We start from the raw sequence: 27,893 nt of genomic DNA, 5'->3' as shown, positions 1-27,893 counted from the left end.
GAGCGCCGAAGAATTGATGCTTTTGAACTGTGGTGTTGGAGAAGACTCTTGAGAGTCCCTTGGACTGCAAGGAGATCCAACCAGTCCATCCTAAAGGAGATCAGTTCTGGGTGTTCATTGGAAGGACTGATGATGAAGCTGAAATTCCAATACTTTGGCCACCTTATGCGAAGAACTGACTCATTGGAAAAGACCCTGATACTGGGAGGGATTGGGGGCAGGAGGAGAAGGGGATGACAGAGAATGAGATGGCTGGATGGCATCACCGACTCGATGGACATGAGTTCGAGTAAACTCCGGGAGTTGGTGACGGACAGGGAGGCCTGGCATGCTACGACTCATGGGGTCTCAAAGAGTTGGACATGACTGAGTGACTGAACTGAACTGAACCGAAGATCAAGATGGAGAATCAAAGGCCAGAATTTTATTGTCAAATAGAGAAAGCAACAAATCCGTGTAAGGGGAAAGTTTTTGATTTTATCTTGGCTAACTTTATCTTAAAAATCAAGACAGTTTTATGGTAGCTGGACTCTAAATTAGATTTATGAGATATAAGATTCATTTCGTGCTGTTAAAGTATTTCTTTGACAAAAAACTTTTTTAGTAAACTATAAACAAAAAATGCTCAAAGTAAGATAACAATTAGATATGAAGAATGAGGTAGGGTGAAAACAGTATTGCTTGAAAGTATATTTGCATTATAGTTCTGGAGCATTAAATCTATTCAGTCTTGAACACAGTAGGAAGGTAAATGTTATTTGAGTGACTAAGCTAATCCAAAGCTCTGTATTCTTCAGGGCAGACACTTTGGAGCAGAAATGGATCTGAGACCATAATCAGGAAAACAGAGAGAATATCTAGGAAAACTTTCTTTTTTTAGACTTTCTGACCAGGTAGCAAAAAGATTAAAAAAATATTTTTGGTAGAACCAAATCAGAAGATTGGCTACATTTTGGGATACTTGGAGAAAAAAAAATGATGGAAATTTTTTTTTTTTAATTTTAGAATTTCCTACCAAGATCTGTTATACTAACCCCACCAGTATCCTCTATATGCACAGACGCTATGCTTAAGATACATGCTTGAAGAGAGAAATCCTGAAGTTCAACTAAGAAGAAACGGTTAACAATCCATCTTTAAAATTTCTCCATTTTATTCCACTATGGTATTTTTCTAAGCTTCCTATATCAACATTAAATTGTGATAAAGTAAGAAGGGAAAATCTAATTCTTTTTTTTAAATCTAATTCTTAACGCCATGAAATAGATCTTTTATATTAGTCTCACACTGTGGAAGAGCCTGCTGAGCAATCAAATATTTTCTCTATTTCTGGAAACAACTGTAAAACTTTGAAGAATTGTGACCAGATAAATCTCTACACTCTCTTCTCTGATTATACGAATGCTGACCAGCTCCCTTTCTGAAATGGTCTCAGTACCATTTTGATCTAGATAGATAAAAATTACCTTCTAATTACCATCAAAAGTGCCTTTTAATCCTATAAATTTATGTTGCTATTCTAAGTCACATAATATCCAGAAAAATAGAAGCTGATGGGCAGTAATGAACAGCGTATCATATCTTCACCAAATAAGTAATCTACTATGGGCAAAGCATTCTTGAACATGATAATCAAATTGACCAACAATACACTCATTTCTTTTCCTCTAAGCATATTTTTAATTCTTTCTAGGAAAGGAAAAAAATTTCTTTACAACGAAATATCCAATTTCTAGACCTTCACTTCAGTGTCTCATTTGTTGTTCAGTCACTCAGTTTGTAACCCCATAGTCTGCAGCATGCCAGGCTTCCCCATCCTTCACTATCTCCCGGAGTGTGCTCAAACTGATGTCCATTGAGTTGATGATACCATTCGGTTATCTCATCCTGTGTTGCCCCCTTCTCCTCCCATGCAGCACCTCAAACCTAATGTGTCACACGCTTAAGGGACCACCTGTCTCCTCTCTCTGAGCTCCCCAGTGCTATTTCTCCAAACTGCCTCTCTGGTATGGTGGCAATAACATTCCCCAAGTCTTCCAAAGCAGAAGTGTTGGCAGTCACCTCAGGCTTCTTTCCTCCTTTATTCCTCCCAGTGACTGGCTGCTTGGTCACCATAATGCTGGGCATTTTATTCCCTAAAATATCTAATTTTAACTATCTCTTAAAATCTTCAAACCTTACCATTATCACTATCACTGCCGAGCTCTAGTCTCAAGTCTCCCCTGGCTTTCTCGAATAGCCTCTTGTCTCCTTGCCTACGGTCTTACTCTGTCTAATCCTTCTCTACATGGTTTCTTTAGCCATCTTTCTAAACAGGAAGACAGGAGTTCTCCGTGTACAACACTCTCCACTGACCACAGAGGCACCAAAGGACTGCAGCATAATGTGAAGAGCTCCAGGATCTAGGAATGTGCTCTCTGCCCGCTCTGTCCACATCATCTCCTGACGCTTTCTTTTGTTTCTTCTCTCTTCTCATTCCTCTCTTTGACTTTAGGTATAGAGCACCTAATAGTTCAGTTTTAGAAAGCTCTAGTACAGATACAGAGAGATATCCAGAGATGATGTTACACTGCAGGTTATTTAATTTTGATTAATAAAATTGTTAATTAGGCCTGTATTTGATAGATAAAATCTTAAAAAAAAACAAAAAAAACAAAAACCTAAAAGCACATACATGTAAGACAGAAAAACAAAACGAAGCTTGAGGATGGTGCTGATATCTAATGAAAGCCTTCTTTGTGGGCCGTTAAGTAGATAGAAAGGGCTCCCCTGGTGGTTCAGTGGTAAAGTATCTGCCTGCTAGTACAGGAGATGTGGATTCGATCCCTATGTCAGGAAGAACCCACTCCAGTATTCTTGCCTGGAAAATCTGATGGACAGAGAAGCCTGGCAGGCTACAGTCTATAACGTCACAACAGTCAGACATGACTGAGCACACATACCTATCACATAAAGGGGAACAGAAATCACAACTGAAGTTGGAGAAATGCTAGAGAAAAAAAATGTCTTGTAGAATATTTACTTTATATATGTTGTACAATAGTTAAGGAAGAATAATTCAGTTTAAGCTTAAGATAACCTACAAATATATGCTCTGCTTCATGCCCCAAAAATATGCAACCAGCAATAGTTGAATAAGGCAACTGATAATTGCCTTATTATCACTTGCCTTATTTGGCAAGCACGTTAGACTTTTTTGTTTTTAACTACTAACGTGAGTGCGAATAACCACAAAGAACTAGAGCTCTGATGAAATTCTAGAGTAGCCATTTCTTAGTGTTTAATAGATTGATGTAAGTAACAATGCTAATATTATTGGTTGATACTCTTACAAACATTATACAAATGGAACTTTTAGTAGGGTAAAGACTAAGATAGGCTACTTGGCTTACAATGAATGCTGAAAAATGCTGGATACCAACAGATTCTTCTGGTTCTATTTATGTAGATGAAAAGTCATTTAGTCTTAATAAAATTAGGCAGAAGTATGTCTCAGAGGTGGTGGAAAACTGACAATACAAGCAAGGATTGGATTTATACCTACAGCAAAAATGTTTCTCACTGAAAAGAGGGGGGAAGGCCCTCTCTTAGAATCAAGCATTTTCCTAAAAGTTACCTTAGGAAAAGAATGTCAAAAAAAAAAAAAAAGTCAAATGATACTATCAAATTTACTAAAACACATTAATTGTATTAACAGCATCTTATAATGAAAAGATTATGTGCTTAGACCTGTATTATAAAATAGTTACAATAATATACTAGGTGAGGAAGAATTCCTGGTACTTCTTACCCTGGCATCATATTCAAGGACGAAAGGAGGAAAGTCAATCTGTTCTGGAGAGATGGCAGAAAACAGCTGGTGGAGGCTGTCCACATGGTGGATTTTGTCCTTCAGTCCTGAGACAGAAAAGGTGGTAAAAAACCATGTTGATACCTGATTAATAAAGGAAAAAAAAATGATTTAAGCCAGTGGCAAGAATCAGAAATACACACACAAATTTATGCTAGATAAAAACTATTTCATAACTGAAGTTGGTATCAAAAAAATCTTGTACTAAGCAGTGTTTTTTGAAATGCAGGTTGTAGTATGTCACTGAATTATGCAATCAGTTTAGTGGACTGTGAACAGTATTAAAAACAACAAAAAGAAACATGCTAGAGCAACAATTACTAAGGAATATAGTAAGAATGAGCTGTCTCCTGAAGCCTCAGTTTCTGTTATAGGTGTGTGTGCTCCTGTGCATGTAGTGTCTTGTGATGTGATACAATGTGCTTTTTTGTTGTGGGCAGTGGTCAAAACCACTACACTCTCTGATGGAATACTGATTCACTGGTACAGTGAAAATATTTAACATCTCCAAATCTCAGAAACTCTTTCACTTTTTTAAAAATGAGATGGAAACCTTTTGCCAATTTTTGAGACATTTATTTTTCAGTTGACACTTGGCACGCAATCTTTCAAAGTGCATTTTCTGTGATATAGAGCCACCCCTGCTCATTTTACTTCACAACATTTAATTTTTCTATAAAAGTTAACCTGCAAAATTTGCTCATTGCAAAAAAAAAAAAGAATTCTTGACAGCAAACAATACTGGCATGAACTAGGCAATAGCTAGAACTTACAAATTATTGTTCATCTATCCAAATTGACAGTCATAAATAGTCATGTTTACCACACACTTGTACAACAGTTCTGTGCGGTAGGTACAATGTTACTGCTATCCCCATTTATAGAAGAAGGTAACCTGTGTATATGAATTCTTGGTGTACTGGCACAGCACACTCCAGGATATAACTGGGTACATTATAAACACACTACATGACACTTTGGGCAATTGCCAATCATGTTGTTAGTTTCTCTTTGACACCCTATCATGTTTTTCAGGGCTTGTTCCAAACCTTTCACATATTCCCAGTCCCTAATGCAAAATACTTTCTTCATGCTTGCTTATGAGAAAAAGCACAGACTAACAGAGCCAACACTGAACTTATCTTTATCAGAATCTTGCCCAAACTTCCAGACTTGGCAGAGACCCATCTCCATTTCTCCATGACAGCTCCAAACAGATTATCCCATCTATTGAATTCTCACAACCTTATGTTTAAATCTCATGTACAGCACTTATTTCTATTTCACAGGAATATAAACAGTTTCTTATAATTTCCCCAGCACTTAGCAGACAATCATACAATGGTCTAAAGTGTTAAAAGCTACAGAGAGAACCATGCATTCATTGAAAATGAATGAATGAATGGAGATAAGGTCCATTGCATAATGAGGTTTATGACCTGGGTCACTGTTTTATTCTGGCTGTACTATGAATGACTGGTGTAAGGCCTCAATATTAACATTACCCCCTGCACCTTCTCACCTTAACAAGTTTATTTGGAGAGTGGTGGAGGAGAGGGGGAGGCACTCAGCCTTTCCAGAACAAAGTGGGTTAATAGAAATTAAATTAGGCAGTCATTTAATTACACACCAATCCCCAGTTTTTTTACATCATTTTTTTTTTAAATACAGGCTGTCATATACCTAACTGATATAAACTTCTGCAAACTAGATGAGTGAAAATTCTAGATTAGGATACAACCAGCTAAGAGTTAGCTGATAAATTAGTAAGAGTTACAGAGACACCATGGAGATTTTAGAGATTCTAGGAAGAGTTCAAGAGAATAAGACTGCAGAGTCAGAACAGAGAAGTATCTCAAGGATGTATTAGGAGATGCATTTGCACAAGGAGGTACACATTTCCTGGGAATCTACTAAGTTCTAAGCACTGTGCACAGCTGTCAGTAATACAGGGCAACGGTGACATGGCCATTCCTCTAATGAGGAATTAGATTCTAGTAAAGGAGCCAGCTCATAAGCAGAATAACGATCTCCTAAGGCAAAAAAAAAACAAAAAACAAAAAAACTAAATGCAATGAATGGTTCAAAGACATATACAACTACCTATCCTAGGCAAGGCACTGTGCTACTTGGATAAAAGTATAAAATTATGGAGCCAGAAGAAACTACACAGGGAATTCGTGTTCCACGGTCTCTCACCTCAGGACATTTTCACAAACTGCTTTGTTTACTCCTAAACCCCTTTTCTTCAATTCTTTGCCTGGTGAAAAATTGTCCTTCAGAGCTCAGGTCAGAATGAGAAAGCTTTCACTGACCACTCTCCACCCAAAGTGCTAGACACAGCTTTCCTTAAAGTTCCAACAACACCGTGTTACTCGTATTACCGTGTAACTGACATTCTCTGTGGTAGTAGCTGATTCTTTCAACCAATTACCCCTGTGGGGACTGTCTCCTTCAACACTGTTATTTATAGGGTCTAATCAAAGCCCAACATGAAAAGTAAGGAATTCAATATATGTTGAAAGAAATAACAAAGAGTTTCTGGACTTACTACTTTACTATGTAGAGATGGTCTAATAGTCCTCCATTCTACAATAAAAACAAATGTACTTCAATCTGGGCCCAGTATCTTCATCTACAAAATGAGGAAGTTATACCTGAATGATTTTTAAAGTCCCTCTTAGTTATACAGTTCTATGAAAGGACTCGTCTACGCTGCACATACTGACATAGTAAGGGGTGGTGGTAAATTCAAAGAGAAGGCTGGGTTTAGGAAGAATGGGCAGTGATCATATACACTCAGTATTTGAAGGTCAAACATTTCTCCATTGCATTTTTTCCTCATTACCTCCCTTACATTCTTCAGGCATTAACAAGAGAATGTTACTCAAAGCAGACAGAAGTTGAAACTCAGTTAAAAGTTTTCTGTCAGGGAGACCCAAGAGCATTGTCTTCAGTTTTTTGTTTGTTTTATTTTTATAAAGCTCAGCTTTTAATTTTCAATTCAGTTCAGTTTAGTAGCTCAGTCGTGTCCAACTCTTTGTGACCTTACGGACTGTAGCATGCAAGGCCTCCCTGTCCATCCCAACTCCCAGAGTTTACTCAAACTCATGTCCATTGAGGCGGTGAAGCCATCCAACCATCTCATCCTCTGTCGTCCCCTTCTCCTCCCGCCTTCAATCTTTCCCAGCATCAGGGGGGTCTTTTCAAATGAGTCAGTTCTTCCCATCAGGTGGCCAAAGTACTGGAGTTTCAGCTTCAGCATCAGTCCTTCCAATGAATATTCAGGACTGATTTCCTTCAGGATGGACTGGTTGGATCTCTGTGCTGTCCAAAGGACTCTCAAGAAGCAGTGGCACAGAGGTGTGAGTAAGTGGTGGCCTGCTGCAGGGTCAGGGTCAGAGTGTAGCAGTGCTGCATGGGACCTTTTGAAGGAGGTTGCCATTATTTTCATTACCTCCACCATAGTTTGGCCTCAGGTAAATTAACAGGGAGGGAACACAGCCCTGCCCTTCAACAGACAATTGGATTAAAGATTTACTGAGCATCCGCCCTTCAGAACAAGACCCAGTTTCCCCCTCAGTCAGTCTCTCCCATCAGGAAGCTTCCATAAGCCTCTTATATCCTTCTCCATCAGAGGTCAGACAGACTGAAAACCACAATCACAGAAAATTAGCCAATCATGATCACATGGACCACAGCCTTGTCTAACACAATGAAACTATGAGCCATGCTGTGTAGGGCCACCCAAGATGGATGGGTCATGGTGGAGAGTTCTCACAAAACGTGGTCCACTGGAGAAGGGAATGGCAAACCATTTCAGTATTCTTGCTTTGAGAACCCCATGAACAGTAATTTTCAATTACTTACAACATAACTCATACATATACATTTATTTAGGTAAACTTCCATTACCAGTATCTACTATTTTAAAAAACCGAAGAAATCTTTCCAGGTAAGAATACTGGAGTGGGTAGCCATTCCCTTCTTGAAGGGTTCTTCCTGACCCAGGGATCGAATCCAGGTCTTCCAAACATGGAGGCAGATTCTTTACCATCTGAGACACCTGGGAAGCCCAAAGAAAACTAAACATTTGAAAAAAAGACTCCTGAATATTCTATGAATTCCAGAAATTCTTTCACCCAATCATCCACAAGTGCAGAGCCAAGAACATGGGATCACAAAACAATATAAACGAGGAAAAGATTGTTCACATGTGTGCTCTTAAGTGATCTAATAAAGCCAGAATCAACAGTGGGTTTAAATATTATTAGTTTGCATTCTATTAGGAAATATTAAAAAAGAAAGAGAGTGGTGATTTATACGAGCAGTCAATTTATTATCACTTTGGGTGGAGTGCACTGGAAAAGATCTGAGAAGTATGGAAATCAGAAGAGTGTGATTCAATTGTTTTATTATCTCTTGATTTCTTTTCATCTCATTCTTTTATAATTACAACCATTCCATTTACAGTTTTTGACTTAGTATAAAATAATGGTGGATTTCTTAACATATGAGCTTTATTCTCTCAGTCCTCCAAAGGTTTCTCCATGCCAAAATATTATGGAAAGGTAACATAATGGATCTTACTTCATACATTTTCCCTTCAGTTTCTGCCCAACCTGTTATTTGCACCGACTCCTACTTGAAGCAGTTCTAGTGACAGCCAAAGCGAGTGGCTCTAACACTGAAACTTCTGGTAATGTTTATCCACTGATGTCACAGTGAGGGAAGGAGAGCTGTTCACTGACTCTCGTGTAGGGGAGGAGAGGCTAAGTCAGATCTTAGCAAACAGTGGCTATATATTTTCATAATAAGTCTGGTGAATTCACAAAGGAATACTCTTTAGATAAGTTTGAATTTGTGATAGAAGTAAAAAACAACTTTGACCATTGAAAAAATTATGAAAATGTTCCAACATTTACCAAAGTTGAAAGAATTTTACAAGGAACATAGGTACAGAAACCACTCAGATAATCATTAACATTTTCCTAAGTTTTCTTTTTCTAAATTGTTTTTTTATTAGTTTTGTCATTCATAATAAATTAACAGGATTCAACTTTTTCTAGCTTTATGAATAGATACTGAGGACTACAAAAACATCTTTTAAATTTTAGCCATTCTAATAGCAATGTAATATCTCACGTTGCTTTCATTTGTACTTTTCTAATAGCTAATTGTGCTCGACATCTTTTCATCTGTTTCCTTGCCATCTGTATGTCTTCTGGTTAAGCCAGATTTCTGTACAAATCTTCTGTCTATCTCTAAACTGTTTCCTTATTACTTAGAGATTTCTTTATATATTCAAAAGAAAAGACCTTTATTAGACAAATGTTTAATTTACAAAGATTTTCTCTTGGGCTGCAGTTGATCTTTTCATTCTCTTAACTATCTTCAAAAGAGCAGAAGTTTTTAATTTTAATAAAGTTCAATTTCTTTTATAGATTATGCTTTTGGTGTTAATTTAAGAAATAACTTGCTTTACTCAAGGTCACACAAATCTTTTTCTCGTATACTTTCTTCTAGAAATTTAAAAAGTTTTATGTTTTACATTTAGGTTCTTGATTCATTCTCAGTTAACTTTGTACATGATGCAAGTTACAGATCAAAGTTCATTTTTTTTGCATACTGATATCCAATTGTTCTAATATCATTTGTTGAACAGACTATCCTTTTTCCACTGACCCAACTTTGCACTTTTGAAAAAGATCAGTTATCCATATATATGTGAATCTATTTCTGGGTTCTTAATTCTGCTCTGTTGATCAATTTGTCTACCTTCATGCCAATACCTCACTGTCTTGAGTATTGCAGCTTTAGAATTAGCACTGAAAGCAGATAGTGTTGGTCTTCCAACCTTGTACTTTTCCTGAGTTGTTTTGGCTATTTTAGATTTTTTGCATTTTAATTGGTCAATTTCTAAAAAAAAAAAGCTTCCTGAAATTTTGGTGAGGACTGAACTGAATCTATAGCTTCAGCAAGATATGACAATTTAACAATATTAAACTTTCTAATCCATAAAGACCCAGAGGGCTGGGATGGGGAGGGTGGCGGGAGGGGGGATCGGGATGGGGAACACATGTAAATCCATGGCTGATTCATGTCAATGTATGGCAAAAACCACTACAATATTGTAAAGTAACTAGCCTCCAACTAATAAAAATAAATGGAAAAAAACCCCCATAAATACAGGGTTTCAATAAATAAATACATTTATTTAGTTCTGTTTTAATGTATGTCATCAATATCTTACAGCATACAGTGGGCGACAGTCCACGGGGCCACAGAGTCAGACACAACTGAGCAACTACTACTACTACCTTGTACAATATATAAGTCTTTCACATTTTTTGTCATAGTTGTCATTAAGTACTTAATATTTTTGATGCTGGTGCAAATTATAAAGCTTTTTAAATTTCAAATTGTTCCTAATATGGATAATAGATTTTTGAATATTGACCTTAAACCCTGAAATTCTGCTAAAAAGTTACTCATTAACTCTAGTATTAATAGCTTTTCTGAGGATACTACAGGGTTTTCTACATAGATTATCTACATAGATAATCATGTCATCTGTCAATCAAGACAGTTATTTACTCCTTTCTAAATTGAGATGCTTTTTGTCCTTTTTCTTCCCATATTACACTGGCTAGAACCTCTAGTACAACTCTGAGTACAAGTGGGAAATAGCGGGCATTCTTACAAAGACATACTAAAAATCAAGCTAATCCTTCTGTGTGTCTCCATTTATGAAAAAATTTCAGTAGCTACTGGATGAATAAAAAAGAAAATGGATGATGAAATTTTGGGAAATAGTCAAGCATTACTTCCGTAAGTGCTATAGAAAAAAACACTTAGCCACCTGCTGAGCATAATGAAGTTAACTTTTCCCAAGTTAATAGTATACTATCTGGTAAGACTATGTAGTCAGAAGTCAACTGAAAGAAGAGCAGGAAAGACAATTATAAGTGATCTAACTGACTCCTCACACATTTTACGTTTTTAAAAAAGCCTGACCAAGCAGTGTTCCCATAGGTGTAGCACTTAATACTGTGCTGTTCTAACACTGAGGGACCAAAAGGAAATTTGCAACTTTAAAAAGAATTATTTAAAACACTTCATGCAAAATTTAAAGATGGTATTTCAATGAGAAACAACAATTTTGTACACAGTGACAAATTTCCCAAAGTGGAAAACATTCTCACCGAAATCTTCACTCATCTTAGTTATGAAATATAATGAGGACTTTTCACTACTTATCTTACTTAATTTCTCTACAGCACTTTAAAATAATAACTATTTCTACCATCTCTGATGCTTTGCCCATCCACTGGCTTCCACAGCATTAGTCAACCTTGGCTCTCCTGCTGCTTTTTGGTTACTTCTTGGTCTCCTCCCTGATCCCAGTGCTCTGCCTTCAGCTGTTGTCTTTGGTCTAAATCTGTGATTTTATTCATTAACACTTTTAAAGAGTTAAAGCTCTATTTACTTGATGATGACTCTCAAAATTTATATCCCAATCCACGACTGCTATATCTGATGACTTGTAGGAGTACCTACTAGTGGGAGGATTGGTCAGACAGGTTTCTTTTTTCTTTTTTACATGAAGTAATTGTTGAGCTGAGATGTGAAGGATAAAATAGGAATTAGCCAGGAACAGGGGCAGGAAAAAGCCCAGATTAACTAAGAGCTGTGCTTAGCCGCTCAGTCATGTCCGACCTCTTTGCGACCCCATGGACTGCAGCCCACCACGTTTCTCTGTCCATGGGGATTCTCCAGGCAAAAATACTCAAGTGGGTTGTCATGCCCTCCTTCAGGGGATCTTTCCAATCCAGGGATTGAACCCAGGTCTCCTGCATTGTAGGCGGATTCTTTATCATCTGAGCCATCATGTAAGCCCAAACAGAGAGCACAGAGAGGCAAGGACAGGGGCTAATGGCTTGTAAAGGTCACTGACAAAAGATATCCGAGTTACACAGGACCAAAGCATTAGGACCACAACTCGAGATCACTTAAAAAAATGAAGGTTAAACAAGGAAATTAGCAGTCACAACGGTAACAGCAAGAATTAAGATGACGAAATATATCTTAATACGCAGGTATGTAGTGCACTTAACTTCGAGATTTAGCAGAAAGAAGAATACCTACCTTTGAACGAAATGTTGGATGAACAAAATAAACAGCCTTCAAATTCCTCTTGTACCTGATTCAAAACAAACCAAAAAAAGGGTCAGTATAAGCCATGCCTAAAACCAATCAACATTAAGAACAATTAACTCTTTCTCCAGGAGTTTAGAAGCAGGAAAAAGTTTAAACATGAATTTACTCTGATACAAAATATGAACTATCCCTTCACGGAATACACCACAATGTTGCTACTGCTCAATACTAGGAAAGGAAAAAGCTATTGTCTCCCTTCAAAATTTGAGAAAGTAACTAACTTGACATCAACGACATCATAGAGTTTCTTCAGGAAGTCTGAGTCCAGGTGATTGTATTCGCTGGTCAGTGTGTGAAAATACACTAATACATATTCCTTCACAGCAATGTGGTCCATTACATGGATAAAATATAAGAGAGCCTAGAAGAAAAAGGAATAAAAGTAATGATCACTTTGTATAGTAGTCTATTTCACAATGCGTGTGTGCTCAGTTGGGTCTAACTCTCTGCGACCCCATGGACTATAGCCTGCCAGGCTCCTCTGTCCATGGGATTTTCTAGGCAAGAATATTGGAGTGGGTTGCCATTTCTTACTCCAGGGGATCTTCCTGACCCAGGGATTGAACCTACATCTCTTGTATCTCCTCCACTGGCAGATGGATTCTTTTACCAATGTGCCACCTGAAGCCAAGAGAGAGAAAAAAACCAGGAGCTTAATCTAATCTATGCTCTAGACACTGCAGACATCAAGAACAAGTATCTCTTCAAAAAGATCTTCCCATATAGTTCCCATAAGGCTATGGTACGTTCCCTTTCTGTCCTAAGTGATGGAAGAGAATATCTCCATCCTCTCAAATGAGCTCTTGTATATATACAAAAGAGCTCTTCAGTCAACTACCAGGTCTTTTCTCTCTGGGATAATGATTTCAAAACTGTTAGAGAATTTCTAGACTTTTATTCATTCTTGAAGGTTCTACCTGAATTCAGTGACAAGTCTTTGCAGTCTCCACTGGGATATGGACTCATGCCTCACATGGCTCACTCTGAGGGCTAATCTGCTCAGTATCTTTAACACTGAACTGAATGAGGAAAATGAGAACAGGTTCAGTGAGCAGAAGGCAGTGGGCTGGGCAGCACTTCTGCTCTGACTCAAACTTAATGAGACTTGGAGCAGTTAGAAAAGTATGCCATTACAAGGAAGATGAAATTTAAGAGACACATTAGTACCAAGCAGAGACACAGCGTGGGCAGGGCCAGCATGACCCACTGGGGTAGCTGTAAACAACGACACACATGACGCTAAGAGGCAGCAACCGAAGGATTACGATCACACAGGCTATTTCCCCATTTTTGCCTCAGGGCAGTCCTTGGCATTCACACGAATGGACTACTAAGGATTAGTTAGCATGGGTCCAACTGCTACCAGAGCAGACAGAGGAGAGCACTAAGGAAACACATTTTATTTCCAGTCGTTAGCTCGTTTGGACCTCACGATATAAATGAAATGATATATCACAAACGTTCAGAACACCATGCAAATACACCTCAGAATCAAAGGGGTTCACACTTTTATTGGTATGAATCACATTATTAATGCTGTGAATAAATGTCATACTGATTATTATAAATAGATGAGTGTTTAAGGGGTGTGTGGGCATGTGTGTGTGTTTATTATTTCTGCTCTTACCAGACTGCTTCTGGTCCTCTTTCTGACCACTTACCACCTCCTGCCCAGGGCAATTAAGATACCCATTTTCAGCTTCAAATTTTCCATCTTTGACTTAAATTTTTTCATTTATAAAGAAGTATAGCCACAAGACAGAAAAATATAGAAAACAAATTCTCCCTAAAACTATGAAATCCATTTTAAGATAATGACTTCCAGTTTTTACCTTTATGTTTAAACTTCTGTCCTGCTCCCCTCGCCCAAAAAAAGGTCAATGTACACACACTGTGTAACACTTTTTCTTCTATTGATACTATATCATAAACATTTCTCTATAGTACTTAACTCTATAACTATAATTTTTTCAGGGTCACAGAACATTCCATTTATGGATGCAAAATAATTAACAGAATTTGTTATTTTGTGTCACAAATGAGCCTGTAAGTAACATGCCAGATCCAAGGCTTTCACAATTTTTTCTTTCATCTAAACACCAGGGACCAGCTATGATCATCTGCTTTTGCACAACGGTGTTTTATCTTAAAATTGTATGCAGCTTTTACACTTTTAAGTACTTTTTTTACTATGGTTAAAAATTATTTATTAAAGGGAGTCTCTTCCTTTGCAGTCAGTTTCTATTACAACTGATATTCTAGGATGATCTATGTATTTATCCTTTGGATTTGACTGTCCCTTGCCCAAGTATTCCAAAATTTGGGCAGTTTCTTGGCCTATAGCTATTTCATTCCTAGGATTACTTCTTTAGTAGTTAGTACAAATTCTCAGAAATGAAATTACTAGGTCACTTTGATAGTTTTAATTAATCTTTGATGACAATGATTATTATTTAAAAGTAATGGGTAAAAAATAAAAAAATAAAAATAATGGCTAATTTTGAAGGTGAAAAAAGACACCTCATTTTAATTCACTTTTTTTCACTATTAATCAGGTTGAACATTTTCTTATTTACTAGTAATATCATTTCTTCTGCTATGAATCATCAGTTTCTGTCCTTTATCTTCAAAAGAAGGGATCACGAAATGATATCTTGGGTTAACTACATCTCTGGTTTCTTCTCTTCAGATAGATTCTCAAAACTTTATGTTTCTTTTTTCAAAAAGGCAGATAACACAGAATGAGTCCAACCAAAATCTTACCATTTACGTCATGTCTGAAACACAGTAGCTGAGTTTTTAGAGATCCCATTGTGGCATTTCAGTATTCTGCTTCTCCTAGAACACAAAGCCAGACCCCTGACTGACTGAAATGCTATGTGCCAACTTGTAGAACCAGGGCTGCTACTCAGTCACAGACACGCAATTCTGTCTCATCTCATATTCTAAGCCCTGATTCCAAATTCATGCCCTACTTATTTTTTTTAAATCAATGTTATTTATAAAACAAGGCCTTTTTATGGCTTACCTTGTCCATATCTATCAATGTTACAGGAATGTTTCTTCCAACTACCACCATCACCGTGCGACCACAGTTATCCACACCTACAAACAGGAAATGTAATCAGCACACAGAAACTTCATTCCAAGAGTATTATTTGTCCTGGGCTCTGACCTTATAAAAATATTCTACACAAATGTAAAAGAGTAAAAACTGGGAACAAAAGCTTTTCAATTTCATCTTCGGATTTCTTTCACTATGTAGAAAACCACTTTTTAATTTTTTTCAGCTTGATGACTGCCCTTGCTTTTAAGGTAAGCCCTGTTACAGGTTTTAAATCTGGGGAAACCAAAGGTAAGGTCACAGGGTAAAGATCATTTTATAAATAGCTTTCTATTTAAGTTAACTACAACTTTTAATAACTTTAGTGATTCAAGAAAAACTAAATGGAACTCACATCTGAAAATTAACAAGTACTGTCTGGAAAAGAAATATAAAGGGGGAATCTGATAACTTTCACTGTCTCTGTTATATATTTATGTAAGGTTTGAATTCTGTATAGAGAGATTATGGTACTTTAAAACTAGAAAAAAAATTTATAAGACACAAAAAAGGAAGAAAAAGGACTTCATTTCTGAGAAGAAATGAAGTCTGCCAATATAAAATAACTAGCTGAAAATCTTATAGGTTGATTATGATATTTTTAACATATTGGTGATGAGCAAAATCTATCTTTATTGTACCAAAAAAACCCCCAACTATATATAGACAAAATGGGCAAAATCAGAGAAGAATGAAGTCATAGCATGCCAAATAATGTCTTTTAATCAGTAAAAGAATAAGTTACTATGCCCTTAAGCTCACCTGTTTGGTATAAGGCTTTTAGAGAAGCAATATCAGATAGATCCTCAGATCTTGCTTGACACAACCAGCGATTATAACTAGAGAAATAAAGGACATGATAATTATAATAAACAGTTGTAAATTTATAAATGAGACCTTTTTTTAGCTTAAAGAATGTTTTATTATAATGAGGAAGGAGTTAAAGAGGCTGTTCACTAAGCTGAATCTCTGTTATTAAAAAACAAAACAAATGAGTTACTGAGAAAGGAAGATGTTCACACCAGACGGCTTAAAAAAATTTTTTTGAGCAAAAGAAGACTACTCATATAATTGGCTAAGATACCAAGTACTCAAAACTAACATTGTTTTTAAAATACTATTATTAAAAAAATATTATTATTTTCCTCTACTTGAAAAAAAATGCAAACAAAATGCAGTTTTCCACAAGAGATGTTCAACGAAGACTTACTGACTGCTTATTTCACAAGAGGTATTGAGAATACTCTAGTGAATAGACATGGTCAGACACTCAAGGAATTTACTTTTCTGAAGAAAAACAGCTAAGTGTTGTACATGTTTTGCCAGATCACAAAGAAACTAGGTAAATTTTTTCTGGGAAGTCCGGGCTTATTTAATGACTAATTACACTAGCTCTACTGATACTCCATATACCAGATCATAGTGACTGGATTTTGGCTTTGGCTAAGAGAATGTTAAAATCAGAAAAAACATTAAAAATCTGAAAGAGCTTTTAGGTCTCATTTGGCAACATCCTACAACATTAAAAACAACAACAAGAAAACTAAACCAGGAGAGCGGATATTTGGGTTCTCATCTCACCACTTTCTGTGCAACCTTAGTAAAGACACCTCAGCTCTATGGACCTGTTTCCTGATCTGCAAAACAGTGTTTCTGCAGAACACCCTTCAGCTATAAAACCACACAACTAAGGATATTTAATAGGAAGTCTATTACACAGGGATTGTAATCAACAAGCAATATGCCTGGTAGTTTCATGGAAATTGTTGCTTGTGAAAAATAAACTTAGTATTGGGAATTCCCTGGCAGTCCAGTGTTTAGGACTCTGTGCTAGATTCCTGGTCTGGGAATGTAGATTCCACAAGCCATGCTGCAAGCAGCATGGCCAAACATTTTTTAAAAGCTGGAAGAAAAAAAAAAAACAACCACTTAGTATTGCACAGTTCTATAGTCTGCCTTTTTAAATTTAGAAACATACCCACCTGTGCTAACTAAATTTAAAGTCAATAGCTTTTAATGTTAGTTTAAGATATAATGTGCAAGTCAAGAAAGGACCTATGTTTATTTTAGTTCTCCCTATTCATACATACAATTCCATATTTTCAGACAGAGCTATTTCCCAGGTTATTTACACTAATCCCCCAACTGTACTGCTTTCTAATTGTTTTATGATTAAACCATCTCCATATCAAGACTAAAGAGACTAGTATATCTTAAGTGTCTTATGAGCACCACAGGTCATAACACAAACATGCAACAGGAATTCAGTAAATATCTGTTCATTTCTATACTCTGTGTATTCAATACCTCATTTTTCAAAGACATTGCAAAAATGCAATGCCTGCATCATAGCAGGGACTCAAATCTTTGTTCAATGAAATAATAAACATAAGTATTACTCAGTGTATTTTGGAGCCCTGAGATGAGTAACAAAAGGCCCTTGGATTCAGCGTTTAAGGCTGAATATATGAGATAGACATATTACAAAGACAACTAACACTGTAATAATACAGTATGAGACAAGCAATCTAGCAGACATCTAAATGCTCTATCTATCAAGTATGTCTCTTAAGAGGGGGACTGTAGAAGCAGGGGTCTGGGGCAGAGTGAGGAGCAGGTGGAAGCAAGTTCCAGAACTGTGGTAGAATTGCTTACCGCTTCATATCACAAAGATCAGCACAAGGCTTCTTTCCCCACTCACTGCAGTATCTGTGTCCATTCTGCTAGACCTCAAGATAGGGACTATGTCTTCACTGTCTCTATATTTCTATCAAGTCTCTAGGGTAGTTCCTGACACTCAGTCACTATGTATTCATAGTGAACTCTAAAGAAAAAAACAAATTTAAACTGGAACTCAGATGCACAGAACAGAACTAATCACCTTGCTTCAAAACACTCTCATCACTGGTACATGCATGGTTGTCTTTTAAAAAGTAGTTATCTAGTTAGTTACTTTTAATGAATGTAATAAGCACTCCAAAATCTACCCAAAACAAAAGCACGCACCATCACAAACCTCCATCTAATCACCGCGGTCACTTCCCTCCAATTCAAGTCACTGCCTCTTCTCACTCGTCACATGGAATCTCAGGTTCCTCATTTTCTAGTTTTCCTTTTTATATCATTTTAATTCATCTACACATATTCCTAAAAAGCTTTTTGGCTGTTTTTAACTACTCAAAAAAGACAAAAGCTTATCACAAAATTTTTGGGGTCTAGTTTCTGGACTTATTATATTGCTAAAATTCACCTCTATTGTTGGGTATCAATGTTGTTCACTCTCTTTGACTATTACCCATAATGTACTTACACTACACGAAAACTGTAGTTTTCATCCACTCTCCTACTGACAGGCATCAGGTTATTCCCAGGTTTTTGCCACTGTGAACATGCTGCAACCAACTTATTTTACATATCTCCTGGTGTATGTGTGTTTGGTTTCTCTTGGGGACACTCCTAGGAATGGAAGTGGAACAGTTCAAGGTCCAAACTGTTTTCCCTAGTTTTGTACCAGTGTATATTTCTGCAAGCAATGAACAGGAGGTTCTAAGAAGCCATGTCCTCTTCAACACTTGATCTGAGCAAATATTTTAATTGTCATTCAGCTGGGTTTGAAATTGTATTTCATTTTCCTGGTTGCTACTGATGATGAGATCATTTTCATATTTCCTGGCTTTTTCTGTGAGAAGCCTGTTCATACTGTTTGTCCATTTATCTACTGGGTTGTTTGTTCTTTTCTCACTTATTTGTAGGAGTTCTTCATATATTTTTTATCTAATCATTTGCCAGTTGTGTGTATTGTGAATACTCATATTCTGCAATTTGCCTTTCACTTTCTTTACGCTTAATTGCCCCATTTTCTGTAGTTCTTATCTTTCATATAGTCAAGATTAATTTTTCTACTACAAAAGTCAGTGCTTTTTATATTTTAAGAAACCTGTTTTTTCTTATTGGTATGAGGAATACTAACCTATGACTCCTTCCATGAATTTTAATTTTTAAAAATTTAAGTCTTTAACCCATCTAAAATTAATTTTAGCCCATAATATGAAGTGAAATAGTGTAAACTCAAAAATGTTTTCAACCTCATCTGTAATTAACAACTTGAGATCCTAGGATAGGCAAATCCTTATGAACATGATCATGGAAGAAGCTTACAGCTTATATCAGATTCTTAAAGGCTTCATGATTTAAAAAAGGTTCAGAATCACTGCTGAGACACTGACAACTGTTATAGTTTCTAAGAACCCTGAGATGAATTCCAATGCAACAACTCACAACTGCCATCTTCATCTGGTTTCTTCTTTATTCTAACTGTCCCCTCCATTCTATAGATTGTGTAAATTTGCTTTGATTATCCCTGCTTACCACCCCCCATTCAAAGAATATTTTAAACTTTTCATTGTATTTCTTGAAAACTGCACCTCACTTTTTGCTAGTTTCCATTTTACTTCAATGAAAACATGGAACCTTTCATCCTAATCCAACAATCAAAACAAAAGCTAAAAATCAAACAAGAAAAAACACCCCAACCTCAAAGGCTTATTACTTTGATAGGCAAAATATAATCACGGGTTAACAGTCACACAAAATACATCACAATGTCAGCAAAAGTACCCACTACGGTGCTCTCCAGGCAGATATACTGAGTAGATGGTTTCTCAATAGACTGCAGTCAGTTAAGGTTAGATGTTGTCCTCACAAAGCAAACACAAGGCCGCTTTTCCTAGTTAATAAATTACCATCCAACTGCACAACCAGGAGTTGAATAATGAAGAAAATTCAAGCTAAATTACTCTTAAAAGTCCACTAACTAACCTACTTATTGGTATACAACCAACAGTCCAGGGAAAATTTTCACTTTGAAATTAACAAAAGTTTTTCCTGACCTCATGCAGCTGTCCCACATTGGACTTAGTTAAAACTCTTGTTATATATACTCGTAATGCATCCTGTAATTTAAATACATTTTCATATACTAATGGGCCTTCCTGGTAGCTCAGCTGATAAAGAATCCTCCTGCAATGCAGGAGGCCCCGGTTTGACTCCTGGGTCGGGAAGGTCCCCTGCAGAAGGGAACAGGCTACCTTCCAGTATTCTTGGGCTTCCCTGGTGGCTGAGACAGTAAAGAATCCGTCTGCAATGTGGGAGACCTAGGTTCGGTCCCTGGGTTGGGAAGATCCCCTGAATAACAGCTGCCCACTCCAGTAGTCTTGTCTGGAGAATTCCAGGGACAGGGGAGCCTGGCAGGCTACAGTCCATGGAGTTGCAAAGAGTCGGCCGTGACTCATGCAGCTGTCCCACACTGGACTTAGTTAAAACCCTTGTTATATATACTCTTATTGCATCCTACAATTTAAATACATCTTTATACAGTAATCAGTTTAACATTTCTTTTCTCTGCAAGACCTTAAGCCCAATGAGGCCTGGGGCTAGATTTGCCTTGCATGTCACTTTGTTGTGTTTCTAGCTTGGCACAACAGTAAGGGTTCAAGAAATATTTAATAATGAATGAGATAAAGTTTTTACTGTGAGAAATGACATAAGAGTTATAGGCAACTGGATCTTAAGCCAACCAAGGAAAAAAGAAAAAAGTACTTGAAAAACAAATTAAGAGTTTTAAAAGCTGGATCTTCGTAAAAGAATATCTAGATTGCTTGCTAATTTTTGTAAGGAAGCCAACTCCTATCTTATGATACACCCAGATTAGTGTCACAATTGGCTGGAAGTCCTGGAAATAATAATCAAGAATTAGACAACTTATCTAATTATTTTAGATGTTAAAGTGAATTATTACACAGAGAAAAGCCAATGCTACAAAAGGAATGAACTAATCCTACAACCTATCCATATGACCATTAGTTTTGTTACTGAAGCAAGAACTGAAGGCTTTCAAAAAGAAATTCCTAACTGAAGACTGCCCTTTGTTTCTTGGTCCAGGCTTTAAGAACCAGAAGTGGTACTCTTCACCAAGCCTGTAGGTTATTAAGTGTTAACTAGCTGTCCACAACAACCAGAGCACCATACATAACACACCCTGACATGTTAAGGTAGTGTGGCTCACTCATGAATTTCTAAAGGGACTACCTTCTTTACCTATTTCAATTCTAGAATATTATCTTGAATAGAGTAAATATCCCATGTTTCCTGAACTGAACAGAAATTGTCAACTCTGAGACTAATTTCAGTCTCAAGCTCATCACTTTCTACCAAGGGCAATGCTTTACATGCTGCATTCATAGTCCTTTCTAACCTACCCCTTTGCTGAGGATCCCTTTCCAGAAAGCACGGGCTCAGTGAATACAGATTTATTTTAATAATACTGGCTTGAACAAGTCATTATTAAGTGAAACAAATCTCCTCACTAAAAAGAGAGACACAAGACAGGCAAGTATCCAGTCCAGACACAAACAAACGGCAGTTTATCTGTATTACCCACAGAGAAATGAATAAGGTGTGTGTGTATGAGAGAGAGACGGGGAGACAGGAAGAGAGACTAGGGTAATTAGTTTGAGAAGGGTGATGACAGTGTAATTCTCTGCACATGCATATAGAACACGTCTGCTCCTTTCCCCAGCTTCTCTGAATCTGATCTTTGTAGGTGCCTGGACACAGTGGTAGAGAAGGGAGATGAGCTTCTGTAGCTCATCCTCAATTAGTTGTAACTATGGTCAAGTCACTCTTGGTGGTCAATTTACCCTTCTATAAGTTAAAGGGGCCAGACCAGATCAGACACAAAATAGTCTAAGAAATCATTTAAGAAACCTTAGAAGGATGGACCCTGAGCCCTCTCCACAGAGGTTCTGATTCAGAAAGTTTGGTGTGGGGCCTATGAATTTTTAGAAAGTACCCTTGGTGATTCTAATGCTATACTACATTTCAGAAAACCACATCAGGTAATTACCACAACTCCTTTTAACGATAAACTACTGCTAGAAGACCCAGACCAGTGGTTCTCAAAGTGTGGTCCACAGCCTGAAGATATTTTCAGGGGCTCTGCAAGGTCAAACTGTCTTTATAATAAAACTAAAACATCTTTTTTTTTTTCCTACTGTGTTGACATCTGCACTGATGGTACAAAAGAAACTGCTGCGTTAGCATGAATCCAGGTGGAAGCACCAGATCATACTAGTAGTCATCGTGTTCTTAACTGTCAAAAAATTCAGGGGAAAAAAAAGACAGTTTCATTTAAGAATGCCTTTTATGAGGAAGAAAAAATTATTAATTTTATTACATCAACTCTTGGGAATACATCTTTTTAATATTAATGTGTCACAAAATGGGAAGAACACACCAAGCACTTCTGCAGGCCGAAGCCTGAGGTTGTCCTGAAGTAAAGCATTAAGTGTCTGACCTGCTAACTGAACTAGTTGCTTTTGTTCATGAAACACCATTTTTCTTCAACTAATGACTGGCAAACTGTGATTATTCAATATGAGTATTTGGCAGATATTTTCTCAAAAATGAATAAAGTGACCCTGTCATATTGAGAAAAACAACCAACAGTATTTACCACCAGTGATAAAACTTGAGCTTTTATATATATATATATATATTATATATTAATATATAATAAATATATAAATATAAATATAAAATGTTGGCAAATTTGTATCCATCACCAGAAGCTAACCATTCTTAACACCTGAGGACTTTGCTGATGAGAGCAGTGGTGATACTAACAAATATAATATTTTAATATTGTGTATTGAAAGTATTGAGTCAATACTTTCCAAAAGGCCAATGCACCATGTTATAAATTCATGCCATAAATTCCTATTACAAAATCTACTCAAAGTGCAGGATAAAACAACACATTCTAATATAACAATACAAAAATTCATATAGTCTGAGATTCCATATTACAACTAAACATATAAGTACCATTTATTGAGTTATGGTATAATATCAACGAATATCCCCAACTATTTTAAGAGGCTAGAAAAATATTCCTTTTTCCAATTATGTATCTAGTGAGGTCAGATTTTCTTCATATACTTCACACAAAACAACATATTGCAGCAGTCTGAATGCTGATATCAGAGTCCAGCTGTTTTCTATTAAATCAAACATTAAAATATTTTCAAAAATGTAAAATGATGCATTTCTTACTAACTTAAAAAATAGTTATTTTTTTCATAAAAACATAATGGGTTATTTTTCAAATGAATTAACAAATAATTCTGTTGTTATCGTTTAGTTGCTAAGTTGTGTTTGACTCGTTGAGACCCCATGGACTACAGCCCACTAGGTTTCTCTCTGGCTATGGGATTTCCAAGGAAAGAATACTGGAGTGGGTTGCCATTTTCTTCTCCAAGGGATCTTCTTGACCTAGGGATTGAACCCTTGTCTCCTGCATTGGCAGGTGGATTCTTTATCATTGAGCAACTAGGGAAGCCCGAACAAGTAATTTATCATGTAATAAATATCAATGGGTACAAGCTGTAAAGAGAAAAGCTCTTGGGGGTCCTCAATAATTTTTAAGCATGCAAAGCGGACCTGAGACCAAACAGTTTGAGAACTACAGCTCTAATCCAAACAAAGGTATCCAAATCTAGCAGTGCATAAATCGTGATATGAAAGTTTCAAAATGTACATAAAGGCCAAAGGCCCAGACATGTGAGGCCAGTCACTGTATTTAAAGAAAAATGTTTGCCAGATGATTCTTACGCATGGTCAAGTTCAGAAACCACTGAAGCTATCATTTGATGGTGCGTGCCTTTGGAAAAGCTTGTTTATTGATGCCCCCTAGTGGCTAATTTGCTTTTCTTTATGAAAATAATAAAGGGAAGGGCAGGAACTCAGGAAAAACAAAATTCTAATTCTATAAGGGACTTGGAGATCATCTAGTACAACTTCCACTTTATATACGGAGACTGACAACTGTACATCATTACAGTATAGTGTAATGAGTGCTAGGCTATGCTTTGGTTGGTTAAGTATAGGGTGTAAAGAAAAAAGCATATGGGAGAGGCAGACTTCTGTTCCATCTACTCCAACTTATCTCCAAGGAGCTAAGTTTCTGGAGGCAATCAAGTCTGAGCTGAAACCTGGAGAACGAATTGAAGGACAAGAGTAATCCAGTCAAAAGGGGTGGCAAGTACCCAAGCTCAAAGGTACATAATAGGTCAAATTTTGCTCAGTATTAAAGAGAACAGCAGTGGCCAATTTTAAGAGCTTGCGAGAATTGCCAGGTACTGTGCTAAGTCCATTACACTATCTTATTTAACACTCACAACAACCCTAAGAGATGTTACCCTCTCAATCCACCCTAAAAGATAGTGAATATTAACCAATTATGGTTTATGATTTTCCTTTCCTCTAAAATTTTTTGAAAAGCAGCTTATTTTCCAAGCATAATCTGTTAGTCCTTGGACAAACTTACCCAGAAATACCAAAGCTGCTTTTCTTTATGTTTCAAAAAGGGTTTATTCAGAATTGTTTTAGAAAACACCTAAAAGAAATGCAATGACTTTAGAAAGTCCTTGGGATAAATCAGGGGGAAATAAAGCTCTTTAACCATTAATACAACAACCATAGACTATGCTTTAATCACAAATATAGTAACGTTAAGTAAAAACTTTGTTAATTTGACTTCCCCTTTTCCCTTTCTGCTGTTAGAATATAATATAATTTTATAGAGGTACTATAACTGCAATAGAAAGTGTAGAAGCTCTGAAATCAGAGATGCATCTGAACACTGACTTCATCACATATTAACTGTGATCATTGATAAATTAACTTTGAATTTCTACATCTACTAAGTGGGGACAGTATCTTCCTTACTGGATTGTCAGGAAGAATAAATGAGACTACGTTATATGTAGACCATTGAGTAGAGGTGGCCCCTATCTTGTTTCTCTAGTCCTTAAGTGTCTGTCTGTCCAAAGGGTTTGTCTTACTTTCTCTGATGCTGCTTCTGCAGAGCTGCCTCTGATAACTGCCCTTGAAGGATCAGTCTTCTTTGCTTGTCAATATCTCCTTCCATTCGGGCAAAAGCATGAGAGCCAATGAAAGAGAGATCAACTCCCAAGCCTTCGTCCTCTTCTTCCTGGTTATCTGTAACAAAAAAGCTATCAATAGCTTATGGCTATTTATTCATATATGATCATTTTATGTGTTGTTAGCAGCTAATCCTTTGGGAATGGATCACCTCTTAATGTGTTCCCCACTGCCTCACCAGATCTTTCTGAGGGGAAAAAAAAACCAACCTAAGACAAAACAGTTTTTTTTTCAAGAAAGAAAAGCAAACAAACAGAATCCTTGGACCACGGCGGGCTTCCCAAGGCAATGCCACCATCTGAGCTGTTCAGCTGGGACTTCACATCTGTATCACTGTTCCTCAAAGTGTGAAAGGCAAGATTTTCAGAGTTTGCTTTTATTAAAAAATACCACTAAATGAATCTTCTTTCAATCCCTCAAGCTGATTTTATGTCTCCTAACAGATTCAATGTTCTATCTGAAAATATTTATGAAAACTATAGCCTATGAGGTAAGAATGTTTTTTGAGATACAGATGGAAGTCAAGCAGTGTTTGAGGATGGTGGACAGAAGGGAACCTTGTGGCTAATGACAACTCAGCACTGCCACCTCAACTGGTTTTGCTCTTCACTACCCGTTGTCATCAAAATGCATTTTGTGCATTTAAGAAAACTGATATTCTATCATGGCAGTCACAATTCTGAGGATTTCCGAATGACGCTGGACACACTTCAAGGCTGTACTTTACTGGAGTCTCCCTAAAGTACTCCTCCAGCAAAGCTTGGTTACCAGATGTTTTCTGATGCTAAACCATTTATTATTCCTCACATTTGATTTAAATTTGTGTACTGGTAACAAAAAAGAGATGAGTAGCCTTCAACAGATTTTAACTTGATGCTCATTTAAAAGTGTTCACAGTAGAAATCTCACAGTAATTCTTAAACCGCTTCATTTTCAGATCGGGCCCCAGCGATGAAGCTTGTGAGGCATGTCTCCAACATGTTGAACATGTATCCATGAAGATCAGTACAAGCTGTCACACAGAACAGCTCAGAGGGGCTCCCATCCTGCCCTGCTCTACCATCACTTCAATCTACACTGGTATGTAACCAAAAGAAGCAAAACACATGGTTACGGCACTCTTGTTTTAGGTATGGCTTTCAGAGGACATAGCTGAATCTGCTGAAAATTTTAATGATCATATATTGTTTCCTCAACAGTGTCCTGTGTGAAACCATAAACTTCACGAGGGTACAAATGTTGTCTGAATCTCTATGCCTAACACAAGACTTCACATCACATATATAATTTAAAGAGTAAATCTCAACAAGAATAAGACTCTAAAAACACTTAAGTTGGTCTTGATCTCAGTGTCACACTAAAAGTTTCCTAAAGAACAGGCTGAACCTGCTACGTCTTTGGTGGCTGATGTTTATCAGAGCCTCTGCTTCCTGAAGAGGGAAGTTAAGAAAAGGAGAGAACTCACCCTCCGGGGCGCCAGGTTTTTCACTTATTCTAATCTGTCGTTCAGGTACCACAGGCTCCCCTTCTGCATTGCCAATATCTGCAGGTAGGTATGGCAACGAACGACTCTCCTCCTTCAGTGACCTTGGGAAGTACAGAGGTAGCAGCTTTCGGTAAGTAGCCTGTTTAAGAAAAGCCAAACATTCTGTGAAAAATACCGGAGTGATGAAACAGGCATCAGCAGTGCTCATGCCACTCCACATACTGTGAAGACAGCCTCCATCACGAACTAAGACCTCACCACGTCTAAGCTCAGACTGGATGCTGCCTGGGACCCTCAGTCAGTTTTTGTGTCAAAGGCCAGGATTTGTCAGTCACTCAAATAGACCCGTGAGTCCTGATCCTGACAGCTCCAGGTCACTGAGCCTGGAGTGGATATGTCCTGTGACCCCCATCCCCGACCTCTTCTTCACCTCACTAATGGTATCTGTCTTTCAAGAGTCAGCTCTGACACGGATGCTACTTCCTCAATCCTGAGTGCACCATCAGGGTCCATGGGACCTAGATTTAATTTTTGACATTTTTGTTTTTAAACAGTTCTCTCTGAAAGGATCGCTATTTCCTGACTTTTATTCTTTCTTAGAGGTTTCCCAAATAACAAAGAGATATCTTCCTTTCTGTTGTGTGGATTCGCCTATTTCAGAATACACATTGCATTAAAATGGAACATGGTATATGGTTTTTTGTGTCCAGTTTCTTTCATGGGGCATATGTTTCTGAGGTTCACCCATGCTATAGGATGTACCATCACCCCACACTTTTTTATAGGTTAGTAATACTCCACTGTTTGTATATACCACACCCACCTATCCATCAGGATATACCATCACTCCATGCTTTTTTATAGGTTAGTAAGATCCCACTGTCTGTATATAGCACCTCTACCTACCCATTAACGACATTGAGGCGGTTCCCACTTTTTGGTTACCATGAATATCGCTGATACGAATGTCTGTGTGCAAGTTTTTGTGCAGACACATGTTTCCAATGGGCTCCCCTGGTGGCTCAGACAGTAAAGACTGCCTGCAATGGAGGAGACCCAGGTTCGATCCCTGGGTGGTGAAGACCCCCTGGAGAAGGAAATGGCAACCCACTCCAGTATTCTTGCCTGTGAATTCCCATGGGCAGCAGAGCCTGGCGGGTGAAAGTCCATGGGGTCACAAAGGTTCAGACATGACTGAGCAACTAATACTTATGTTTTCAATTTTATTCTGC

At 37.3% G+C, this 27,893-nt stretch overlaps 1 protein-coding gene across 4 annotated transcripts in view; it reads right to left on the bottom strand.

Annotated features, from left to right (window-relative positions):
• Positions 1-27,893, bottom strand: part of GDAP2 (ganglioside induced differentiation associated protein 2) — a 67,548-nt gene that overhangs the window by 12,095 nt on the left and 27,560 nt on the right. For 3 of the 4 annotated variants that reach the window (XM_070467231.1, XM_070467233.1, XM_070467232.1), the window contains exons 7-13: positions 26,641-26,800; positions 25,076-25,232; positions 15,936-16,012; positions 15,099-15,175; positions 12,292-12,431; positions 11,999-12,053; positions 3,791-3,934 (exon numbers count right to left, since the gene is read on the bottom strand). In XM_070467231.1, the coding sequence (XP_070323332.1) occupies positions 3,791-3,934; positions 11,999-12,053; positions 12,292-12,431; positions 15,099-15,175; positions 15,936-16,012; positions 25,076-25,232; positions 26,641-26,800 (810 nt within the window). The remainder of the gene's footprint in view (positions 1-3,790; positions 3,935-11,998; positions 12,054-12,291; positions 12,432-15,098; positions 15,176-15,935; positions 16,013-25,075; positions 25,233-26,640; positions 26,801-27,893) is intronic. The other variant, XM_070467234.1, reaches the window with a different exon arrangement.

The sequence above is a fragment of the Odocoileus virginianus genome, chromosome 5 (genome assembly GCF_023699985.2).
Source record: "Odocoileus virginianus isolate 20LAN1187 ecotype Illinois chromosome 5, Ovbor_1.2, whole genome shotgun sequence".
In the NCBI taxonomy this organism is placed as follows: Eukaryota; Metazoa; Chordata; class Mammalia; order Artiodactyla; family Cervidae; genus Odocoileus; species Odocoileus virginianus.
Note: the sequence above shows the minus strand (reverse complement) of the source record. Positions and strands in the feature narration are given on the sequence as shown.